The sequence below is a fragment of the Opisthocomus hoazin genome, chromosome 4 (assembly GCF_030867145.1).
Source record: "Opisthocomus hoazin isolate bOpiHoa1 chromosome 4, bOpiHoa1.hap1, whole genome shotgun sequence".
NCBI classification, from domain to species: Eukaryota; Metazoa; Chordata; class Aves; order Opisthocomiformes; family Opisthocomidae; genus Opisthocomus; species Opisthocomus hoazin.
This window is the reverse complement of record NC_134417.1, coordinates 42,406,502-42,418,530: the sequence shown is the minus strand read 5'-3', so window position 1 is coordinate 42,418,530 and position 12,029 is coordinate 42,406,502. Positions and strand designations below refer to the sequence as shown.

Sequence of the window (12,029 nt, the reverse complement as noted above, 5' to 3'; positions counted from 1 at the left end):
GGGCCTGCCAGTGAGCCTCTCATTGTCACTCTCCTTCATGTTTTCAGTGAAGGACTGATTTTTTTCCTTGCCTTTTTCTTTTTTTTCCCCTTTTTTCCTTGACTTTCAGTTATACGTAGCAGTCTTGCCAGTTATGCTGTATCCAAGTTGGCTTTGAAAACAAACCCCAGGCGATTTCAGGGTGTAGTGAGCATGGGGATCAGCCGAAGGAAAGCAGCGTGACCTATCGCTGCAGGTGCTGGGCTGCAGGGGGAGAAGGACCAGTACTTGAAACCCAGTTGCCAGTGAAGCACTTCTTGCTGGGCGTCCTCTGCTGCTCTCCTCCATCCGATGGCACAGCCATTTCCTGCAGCGTGGTTTACCGAGAGGCACAAAAGGCCTTTCTTTTCCCAGTGAAACTGAAGTTGAGTGTTCCTTATGGTGTGGAAATGGTTAAAACTGTTGTGCCAAATATTTGAGACTTCACCTCCTTGTACACGTAGGCTTTGGGTTTTTGCTAGGGTTTGCAGTTTAGCTCTTGCAGCCTGGTTTCCCTCTTTTCTTCCTTGATTTTGTCGGTGGCGCAGCGCTGCCTGCCCTCCTGCTCTTCACAGCTGGTAGGAGAGGTGAGAAATCTTAGCAGATGAGAGCTGTGGCACTTAGTCTTGGGGCGAGAACACCCAGTTGTAGGACAGCGGGTCCACAAAAGCCATGCAGAAAGTCTCATTTCAGCCACCCGCTCTACGAACCAACAAGCAGCATCTAACTGGAAACCCTCGGGTGCCCAGCCTTGCAGGGCGTTTTGTGCAGGAACAACAGCTATCGTTTTCATGCTTCATTTGTTTAAGTGAACATTTATTAATTCTCAGCTGACAGTTACTTAATGGCAGTTTTTAACAGCTCAACTTATATAACCCTCCTGATTTTCTTTCTGCTCAGCAAAACAGAATTCTTCCATTTAGAGATGACAGACGAAGTAAATCAATTGAAGAGAGAGAAGAGGAGTATCAGAGAGTGAGGGAGAGAATATTTGCACAAGATGTGAGTAGTTGTTTTAATTGCCTCTTTAGTGCCATACCTTCGCCGGTAGTCAGACAGTCTTGCCCCCTCTGACATGAACACCGCAGCTGGACTTGCCCTGTGGAGCTGGAGATGACAGGGAAGGGCGATTGGCGCAGAGGGTCTGAGAGGACCTCAAGAGGTGCGGAGCTTGGTTGCTGGAGAAGGAGGTGATGATAGTTGCAGGGAGAAGAGTAGAGGAGAGATCAGGCCCAGCATGCTGTCTGAGGAGTGCTTATCCCATTTCTTTGAATGTTCATGTTGTCTAGGTTTTCTTAGTTTTTCCTTCTCATTTGCCAACCAAAGAGCAGTGATTTAAATGGACACTGTCAATAATTTCAAATAGCTGTGTTATTTCATATTTGTTTTGAGCTGGATCGAATTTTCTAAGTGTCCTTCTGCAGAGCCTCCTCGTAGTTTTGTTTCTTTGGACCAGTGCTGTAGCACTAAGACACAAAAAACAAAGCCAGAGGCTAAAGATGGAGTTGCATGGTTGGTTTTTTTTTCAAATGGCCAATTAAGGAACTGTATTTCTGCCATCAGAAAGAGCCAGTGACATTGCTGATAATTTTATTCTGAAAGGAGTAAAATGAAATAGGCATCATAATTCCTGCTTTTACCAAAAAATCAGAACTTGCACAAGAAGCTGTGTTGCTAGAGGAAAACATTTAAATATGAAACATCTGTGAGTAATACCTCATGTTCCTGAAAAAGGAAGAACAGCATAGTACTGTAATGACGGGGTACTAAAAGGAGAAAAAAAGTTACCGTTTTATTGTTTTATCTCACATCTCAGTGGGAGCTCTGCCACTTAGAGGAATGTGGGAATAAACCCAATTAAAACTATTACTCAAAATCGTATTTGGCAGTGTCCTTTTAAATTAAAACTGTTCATGTGTTGTAGGGCTAATAGTATGATTTTAGATATCCTTTTATTTTGCTCTTGTTTTGGAGTTGCACACATCAAAGCTGTTTTTCTTTAGCAGAATACATTGTATAGTTTCAAGGGGTGTGTTGTCTCATTTGTGATAAGTAATTTTGCTTGTTAGTAAGCAGTTTGCCACATCAAAATAGTTTTAACTGGCGTTTTCTTTCTTGGCTGAGACAATTCCAGTAAAAGCAAAGGCCCTGTGGTTTACATTTTGCTTTCAGCATGCGAGTCTGATGTCACAGTATAGAGGGTAGGGTTACAGAGTCATTCAAGGGCTGCAAGAGCCTTTTTGCAACCTATCTTCTGTATAAAAGTTGCTGGTTCTCGATTGTTACAAAGGAGCTTGTACAAAACAAAAAAAATCTTTGGGTTTTGCAGCTGACTTCAAATGAGGCAAAATGTTGTTTAGAAATACCATGTGGAAAGTTGTTGCCAAAATAATGCAATTTCTATCCCAAGCAGCAGCTAGACATGCTAGTCTGGGAAACGAAGGTGGCTGGAAAAGTGTGCTGAAGCCCGCTCCAGTGTGCGCTGCTGTCTTTATCTTTAGATACTTGAGTTTTAAAGACAGGCAAGTGGTGAGCATTTTAATTGCTCTCAGCAGGAGGTTGTTGTGGTCCATTGGGTTAGCATCTCTGAGCGTGGTTTGTGGCAGGCATTTTAAATGGACTGGGAGTGAGCATTTTTAAAGATCAGCAATGTTAGATATCTCTCCCTCTCTCTCTCATATCCACTCATTTGCCCTCTCTCCCTGCTATTGCAGGTGTTAGTGAGCATCATAGCACAGTGAATTTCAGCAAGTCGTACTAATAATATTAACAGGAATATATGTCTTAGCTGAGCTTTTCTGAGTGGAGCACTCATCACATATACGAGGTGGTTTAGATATGATGTCAGTGATTGTGGTGGTGGACAGTGTAATTTTTTTCAATTTTAGGAAAGAGAGCAATGGCTTTCTGTTACAGGTAGCCACTTACTGCATATAAGACTGTATAGTTTTAAAGCCCTCTGCAATCATTAATTAATCCAGTTCTCCCCAGGTTTCTCTGAGGTAGGTACCTAAGCCTTGTCATCCTGCAAATTATAGATATAGAAAGAGAAACAGGGAGGGATTAATGATGTGGTATTTTTATTATTATTATTTTATTTAGTATTACTGTTTACAATGCTGTAGTCAAGCCTTTATTAGTGCCTTGGTTATGAACCATAGAAAATGGATTATAGATACTTCACATCTAATTAGAGTATGCATGAAGAGAGCTTGCAGGAGAGGTCTCCGAAGGGCAACCATGAAGGTCAAGAGTACTGCTGTAACGTGTTTCGCCTAGCACCCCCTCTCTAAACATGTTTGAGGTACTCAGAAGTCTTTGGATAACACATCAGCCCAAGAGTCAGAACCTGGGACAAAATTGAGGTAGAAAAGGCAGTCTGGTTACCGGGGCAAAAAGTGCTGTGCTTGTTTCAAGTGCTGTGAAAAATGTCTAAACCTGGACCCCGTGTACTAGCCAGCTGAAAGCTTGCTTGCCCTTCCATTGTTTTTGCAGCACTCTAGTGCACCAGGTATCTTCGTTTCCAGGTGGGAAGGTTTTAACAAAATAAATATGTTCATGAATAATGCCATCATTATGATAGTCCTCGTGATGATTAGTTTGATATTAGTCAGTTTAAATTATGCTTTCTGGCAAGTTTTCCATCTGCTATGTTGGCTATCATAAATTTTGACAAGGGGAGCTGGAGGTTTTAATGACTCATGTCATGTGTAGAGTCATAGCAAGTGGCAGGGATTGAGAAGCATGTTAGTGTGATACCTTAATATAAGGATTGGTGAAGAAATAAATAGTTATAAAGCAACATAGTTCCAGCTCACCTCAAACTTTCCAGGCTGCTAACAGTAAAACAGTGCTGCGTGAGCTGTGTTACACTCAAAGCTATTTTCAAGGTTATTTTTTAATTGCAAAGCCTACAACCTTCCTATTTAAAACATTTTTATTGGAAACTTAGTTTTACAACAATGTGAATTTTACAACCAAGTGCACTGGATCAGAGAACCTGGAGTATCTGGGTCTTGCAAAGAAGTTTCTTGTCTGCTTTAGTTGCTTTTAACACGTTGAAAAGTGGTTGTCCAAGACAGACAAAGAACAATCTAAAAAATTTTTTTAAAAGTATGACTTGTTCATTCCCTGTGTGTTAATTCAAATTGTAGATTTAACTGACAGTCCCAAATGCATGTGTAAATGGTACACTATGTTTGGCTTTTAAGCATGCAGAAAATTCATTCTAAAGACTAGCAATCAGATTACGTAGGGGAAATTGCATTCTTTGAGGTTAATGCAATGTATAACCTCATGAGCCAGAATCATGTAAGCACCATCCATTGTTCATAAATGTATTCTCTAGTAATCGTTGTGTATTCACTGAAAAACATAGATATTCTATTACTTACACAAATACTAAAATTGCCCATGGTACACATGGAACTTATTTAAGGAAATACACCCTGCTGGGTTTTTTCTGTTATTAATTGTAATGGCTATTTTTTACTAAGGAGTGTGTTCTGAAGAGCCAGATCCTTTAGATAATATCACGATTCCTCTACTTAAGAAAACACTAAGGATCTTTATCACTCTCCTATTAAAGAGAGTCACGAAAGAAAAATTTGAAAAAGTGGTTTCAGCCTGTCCTGTCCTTCTAGTAGGAGAAGATTGGGAAGAGGAGGGTTTAAAATTAATAAAACCCAAACAAAGGCACGCCTCATGTTGACTACCATAAACCCGTAGATACTGAAACTCCCGTACTGCTGTACAGAGTCTATGTTTGTGGCTGCAGATCAAGCAGTAAGCATTAGTTGGAAGTCTGAGATCTATCACATCTTGTTAGCTGACGTGAAAATGATAACCTGATGGTATCCGCTGCAGGATATTGCTGTGTGTTAATAGTTATCTATGTTGACTAACGTAATTAAAAACACATGCAGCACCCCCCTGTATACCTAGCACACTGACAGAGCTGATGCACGTTTTCCAGTTGAGACTTTGAAAGGTTCTGGGAAATTGGAAGAGTGAAATACTGGTTTCATAAATGACTGTCATACAGAGAACCCTAATAGAAATCCTGCATGGAGAGGTCTCGAAGGAGGTGAATTTGTAGGTAGTCTTCATAACTTTTTTCCTTTTGTAGATTTGTTGTCAGTGTCTTTGAGTATAGAAGAGCCAAGTGTTATAAGAATGTTTTTGACAACAGGTGTGCTGTGTACTTAAGCTTTCCTGGTGCTTTAAATTGAACATTATTGATGCTATAGATCAGGAAAGTGAGTTCTGACCTTGTAGTAGCTGAATTGCTATCCAGAGTTGCTTAGCCATTGGACTTCTAGTAGTAGGAACAACATAACAAAAAGTGCCTGTCTTCTCTGCCTCTCAGGCTCATGCCTATACTGAAAAATAATTTCCACAGGTTGTGTGGCCCTGTGCCAGCATGATCAGCCAGGAAGACAAATGGAGTTATTAGGGACTCTGTCTACAAAGTCTGTAATGCAGATGACAGTGATTCCCATCAAGACACTGAATGGGGAGCAGACCTCTACACTTGCTTGATACAGTAAATATGTGGGATTTATATTTTGATTTATGCCCCAGTCTCTTTAAAAACTTGAAAAAAAAAAAAGAAATCCAGACAGGTATATGCCCCTTTGCTTTTGTAACTTTGTGGGGACATAAGCCAGTGCTCTGGTCTATGCAAAGGTGTTTACTCGCTTGTTCTGGAAGAGTAGCTATAATGCTGCTTTGGAAATGTGGCTGCAGTGAAGTCAATGCATAAATGCCTGTCGTGAACCTCAAAGTGAAGACACAGTCCCCCAGTCGAGCTTGTGCAGGCCCACAGGGTAATTTCACTGTGCTCATAGGTAGTTAGACTGTGCTGGAGTCTTCACAGCCACATTTGTTAATGAAACCTTGTGACTAAGGTATGTAAAATTAGAGGAGAGGCAGTGTCGTAGTTTTACAAAGGTTCCCAGGGGTTTTAGGTGAAACAGTTCATGTCTCCTCTTGGCCTGGGGTGAAACCCTAGGTCTGCTTTAGCTCATGGAAATTTGGTCCCTGGCAATGGAGAACTTGCTCCTGATATCCTGGGGCTTTGTGCTAAGGAGGGAGATGCAGTTGCCACCGATGCAGCCCAGAGCCTTGCATGTTTAGTTGGACTGCAGGGTGAGAGCTTGCCTGGGAAGCCCACAGAGCTGTCATATGTCCCCTGCTGTGGGTGCTGGGTGAGCGAATTAGAGCTTGAACGGTAAACTTCATTGCTTTCTTGGGGCTAAATTCCTTCCTTGGATGAATTGATGGGCTGGCACTGGCTGCAGTGCCAAGGGAAGACTTTGCCCATGCATCTGCTGGAGCACTGGGAAGGAGCAGTGTGTTGCTTCTGGTGTTGGCCAGCATTGCTCCAGTAGGTCATTAGCCTGCCCTTTTCAAAACAGAAACATCCCAAATCTGTACATATCCCATACCATTAAAATCTGACATGGCTAATGATGGCATTGCGTTATTCTTTGAGTTGAGTCCTGTTGTTACAGAAGTAACGGGCACGATCCCTGGTGCCCTCCTCCCTTTGGCTGCCTTTTGTTTAAATTCAGTGCAAGTACTGATTGTCCTTTCTTCTGTACCTCATGGAGATATAATCCAGTGACAGCTACGAGGCATTTTGTGTAGCGAACATGAAATAGGAGGGAAATTTAAAAAATCAAAGAGGGAGAATTATTCATGGGAAATTGAGCACAGCTTCATTTCTCTGTATAAAAAATTAAGTAATGCTGAAAGAATTACACACTTGCCTGTAGGATTTATTTCTTCTGAACCCTTCACTTTTCTGGGGATCTAAGTCCTCCAGCAGAGAACCTTTTTGCAATAGACTATTACTGTTGTTAATATTATTATTGAGATGATTATCATCATTTTATATTTCAACGTGAGTATGAATGTTTCCTTTCCAACCCTAAAATGTGAACTCGCATAGTATTTCTAAGTACTGCAGTAGCTTCTCTCCCTTTGAAGAACTTTGTCAATTCTGCATGCTTTCCTCCTGTTTGTCCTTCCTACCTGCAGCTCTGTGCCCTTCTGCAACCTTATTCTGAGGTGGTAGGGCAGACCAGTGAAACCTTATATTATGTAGGAAAAATGTTTTTCTGCTTTGAATTGCCAGTGTTTTGCACATACCACCTTCTTCTGATCTCAGGACTGAGAAATTTCAGTTTGTTTCCAAACTGAGACCCCTCATTGCCAATGTGTTGTAATGCATGGAATTTATTTTACTGGCCTGACCTTATTCTTGACCTTTTTTCCCCTCCTGTCTTCTGCAAATGCAAATGATGCATGAATTGAAATCCCCTTGAGCCTGAACAGGGGAGATAATTCTAAACTCAAGGAAGGAATTGGAACAGCAGAGCATATCTAGAACGTCTGATACAATGCCTTTTTTATTTTTCAGTCAGTTTGCTCCCAGGAAAACCTTTTTGTGGAAAACAGGTAAAAAATAGTTGTTTTATTTTTGTGTTAAATTTAGCTGCTTCTCTTATTTTGTCTATCTGTAGTTTTGTAGTTGTTTATCCTAATGCGAAGACTGTTGAGCAAGTTTGTAATCCGTATTATCTGCAGTGTTTTTGTGCTTTAAGAGGGGGGAAAAAGAGATTGCCTTGCAGTGTTGTATCTGACCAGATAAGGTGTTATGCTGCTTTCCCAAGACTTTGCATTTCAGTTTACAAAGCAGGTTGTGGGAGGGAGGGGAGAGCCCACCAACGGTTTCCTTTCAAATAACCACTCTGTCTCTGGAGTGCCCTTAGAATTAAATTTCCTGATCTTTGAAAAGCACTGTGGCAGTGGCTGGATGACGGTATTTATGAAACACCACACTTGTGTTTCTGTTGTTTGACCAGCTCTCCTGTGGGGCCGAGCGGCGGCACCGACTTCACTTGTGGCTTATGAAGGCTCACAAGTCCCCCAGACGAGACCTGCTTTACTGCTGCATTGTAGTAACAAAATGGTGATATCTGAGCCAACTGTTACTTTGCATTACTGTGTGATAGTTCTTATGGATGTTGTTCTTATTATAATAGATCCACTTAAAGCAAAGGGAAGAAGAAACTGTGTTGAAGATTTACAAACTGTGAAGTGTTAGCTCCATAGCAGGCATCAATTAGCTTAACTGTGTTTAAAATCTTAGAAATTGTGCACCTTTGTGGCAGATAAGGATTTTAACCAAAATGCTGGGAATTTCACTGGTGAGTGTTTGAGCAGTGCTAGCCCAAGTCTATCCTGTGCAGGTTTTAAGACTGTTTATCATCCGCTTGAGGAAGGGGAGGTTGTCTTTCACAGTATTTCTATCTCTGTCGAACCTTACATCTGTCAGATGTATTTATGAATAAGGCTATTCCCATAGAAAATTACTCCACAGTAATGGTACAAACCAGTTTTTCTGACCTCCTGTACATGGAACGAGGGAAGGCCCTCGGCGGGTAATGGCCACTGTCATCTAACCACCTTGTGTTCTGAAAGCCAAGGATATTTCCTCAGCTGCTGCTTCTGTATCCTGACTATGGAGATATGTTTTATCAAAAGAAATCAAAATTGCAATAGAGGAACCCAAAATGAAAAAAGCAGATGCTCCCATAAACCCTCTCTGGAGAGACTGGGACAATAAACATGATGAAGTGGTTCACGTTCCCAAGTCAGTATGGAAATTGCTCAGACACTGCCCTGCTTGAGGGTAGGGTGGGGACGTTTATGGGATAAACCATGAGCTTCCCAGGCAGGCCTCCATTGATTTATGCATTCAGTCCCACATCTGTGTGCAAGAGAATGTGGCCAGTTCTGGTGTTTGCACATGGTTCTCTTTGCTCAGACCCGTAAGCTGGCTTGACCAACTTTCCTGGTGTGAGGATGCATACCCAAGTGGAGACCACTGGAAGGCCAGGTTGGAAACTGAGCTTCTGTTACTGCTGGCCTGTTTTCAGGAGAGACTTCAGCTTCATTCCTCAGAACACTGCTTTTTCTTGTTGTATGCCTTACAGCCTTTGATCAGGTGAAGCACTTACACTCGTACTTGGCTCCGTGCACATGAGCAATCTTGTTGATTTGCTGTGTTGAAAGTTAGGTATTTGTTTAAGTGCTTTGCCTTTCATTTTCATCAGAGAATTTCTCTGAGCCACAGAGATTTCCAAGTGACTTAACAGTTACTCAAAATTACATATGCAGTATTTTGCTGGCTTGCATTTTTTATGTTCTTATTAGGTGATATTTTTTGAATTTTCTTTTGGATGTAGATATATTGTTCCTTGGCTTCTGAGAATTACCTTGCTCGGTAACAGGAAACGTTAAATGGCCTTCAGCCTCCCTCGCTGACATTTCTTATGTTCAGTTGACTGTGTACAGTTATGGAGGGAGGCAATTTTAGCCTTGTTTTTTTTAAACTATGAATCTAGTGCAAGTTGGAAGATGTTGGTAGAACTTAAATACAACTTTACAGATCAGATAAATTTGAATTACCATGTCTGTTATCATAATCTTTCTTTTTGTTTTTTTCAGTAGGCTGTTGGAAGACAGTAGTATATGCAATGATACGCATAAGAAAAGACAGCTGTTTAGGTTTGTATGATTTTATTTAATATTCATTTCCCAGTAACTCTCACTCGTGGTTGTATCTGTGTCCTCGCAGAGGGAGACCTTAACGGGTGTGGGTATGTCATTTTTCTGGTTGGAAAGGAGCATGGAGAACAGAGTTCTTATTCCCCTCATCCCACGCTCCCTGAATGAGGAGGTCACAACAGGATCCTTTCCTTTTGGTTTTACAGATCATTGGCTCAGGAACCATATGAGATTTTCGGCTGCCCAGCTGCTCAGACTGCCATAGTTTGGGGGTGACTGTGACTGGTGGAAGTTCATTATGCTCTAGTATATACAACAGGCATGTTTCACAGACTAGTGTCCAGGCTGACCTTTTTTCCTTTTGCTGATTTATTAAAAGCTGGAGTGAAAGTACGATGAGGTGAAACTGACTGAAGTTCCCTTATCTAAAGCAGCAGTGTTTTGAAACTTTTTCTTTGTGAACTTTGTCTTCCAAACTCCAATTCCTTCTGCCTAGAGAACATTTAGATGCATCCCATATCCCAAATCATGTCCCAAGCCACAGGGATTCAGTGGGAGTCAGTCCATATTTTCATGAAGAACTTTCTTATCAGTTGACCAATAACTGGATAAGTGGACGACCCAGCCTGGTGGTGACAGTGTTCCTCTGAGAGGCTTAGAAAGACTCTCTTCCCACACTGTGAGCTCCCACAGGTTCAGTTCAAATCAACCAGAGTTGAGCACGCCAAGCTGCTTTTGAAGTCAATCAACTACCACAAGTCTTAAGCAGAGCAGGCAGACATCATGGATGCTTTCAGAAGCGTGCCCTTTATCCAGTAAGGCATGCGCATAGCTAGGCAGGAGTTGGGTAATCACTAGATGTCTTGTATGCATTGGGGTATGCATATGTAGCAGTGATAGTTTGTGTCACTTCAAACCTATATCATCTGTATTATATAATTTTTCATTATGAGGAGAAAAGCATGCGGAATTATTTGACATGTAGTTGCAGCCTGTGCATGTCGGCACAGCCCCATGGAGGAGATGGTGAGAATGCACCAGACAAGGAACAGTGCTGGAGCATCTGGAGCTGTGTCCCATGGCTACAGGCAGCAGGCAGAAAAACTTCTCTCCGTGCTTTGGGCTAGGCATTTTGTTGGGGAACAAAAAAAAGTATTTTGTGTAAGCCAAACCACAAATAACTGGGATACAAAAGCATTCTGTTTCTCTCCCTCTTTTCTGCTAGAATATAAATATAAAAAATTGCTGCTTTCTAAACACAAGAATGCAAAAGAGCCTGTAAATAATATACTTTGTTTCTTTCTTTCCAATTAAATTTTAAGGACAGTTACTTTTTAATATCTCTTTCCTTTTTTTCTGTTGTTGCTTCTGTGATGTTTCTCTTCACGCTTTCCCAGTGTCTGGGTCTAGCAAAGGTCAACAGGTTAATACTGCTGATCACATCTGTGAGAGGCTCTGATCACAGGCAAGGAACGCACCAGCCTGATCCCATCTTTGGCACGCTGCTCCTTCACGACCCGAGTGGCACAGCTCGGCAGGTTCTCCAGATAAAATGCAGGAGCTACAAGCTACGTTCACAAGGAGAAAGGGGACCAAAAAAAACAAACCCACCAACAAAAAAAAAAAAGTGCCATCCATTTGAGTTGTAGAAAGCGCTTTGAGCCTGCAAGGTGTTACACTGAAAAATGAGAGGGGGGTGGAAAATGTCTTCTATGAAAGCCTTTGAAAAGCCAGTGTATTATCAGCATCCCTTGGGATAACGGTCGTGGTGCACCGAGCTGTGGTAGGCATGCTGGTTTTGTCATTTTAGCAGAACATTGTGAGCTGTTCACTATAAATAAGCCAAATTGCCCTCCGGTTTCTGCTCACAGTTAACTGTGTTGTCACTCACAGTACACTGAATGCTCTGCAGAGGTTCAAAGACAGACACTCTCTACCCAGAGATTTTTGCAATTAGTGAACGCAGAGGGGGGGGGGAGGAAACCCCAACTCATGGGTCTCTAAGTGGAGCGTTAGCATTGAAGAGTTCGGGGTCACACTGGGAGAACATGTATTTAGGGGAAGGCTTTGGATGACGCTGCAGAGCTGATGAAGAGGCAGTTAACTTGAGGACAAGGTGCAACAGAAATGAGGAGGATGGATATGAAGACCATGGTAGAGGGCAGGTGAAGTTAGTGAGAAAAACATTACAGGTGATGGACAGCAAAGGGAGAGGTAACGAAGGGTTTGCTGAGGGAAGAGACCAGTCAAGAGACAACAGAAATGCTACGTCAGTGCTGCGTAATATTGCTGCGTCAGCCCCATCGGGTGAAGTGCTCTTTAAGATATATGCAAAAGGGGAGCAGTGGTAAGTGCTGTGCATGTAAAAGGGTATAGCAGTGTTTACTTGCTGAAGGCAGATGAATATTGGGGTCAAATCCCGTTTCAGGCAT

The 12,029-nt window shown here is 41.9% G+C and overlaps 1 protein-coding gene across 23 annotated transcripts in view; it reads left to right on the top strand.

The window, feature by feature from the left end:
* ARPP21 (cAMP regulated phosphoprotein 21) overlaps positions 1-12,029 on the top strand; it is a 255,713-nt gene that overhangs the window by 180,125 nt on the left and 63,559 nt on the right. For 16 of the 23 annotated variants that reach the window (XM_075418775.1, XM_075418768.1, XM_075418770.1 and 13 more), the window contains 3 exons: positions 919-1,020; positions 7,445-7,482; positions 9,538-9,597. In XM_075418775.1, the coding sequence (XP_075274890.1) occupies positions 919-1,020; positions 7,445-7,482; positions 9,538-9,597 (200 nt within the window). The remainder of the gene's footprint in view (positions 1-918; positions 1,021-7,444; positions 7,483-9,537; positions 9,598-12,029) is intronic. The other 7 variants (XM_075418783.1, XM_075418781.1, XM_075418786.1 and 4 more) reach the window with 4 other exon arrangements.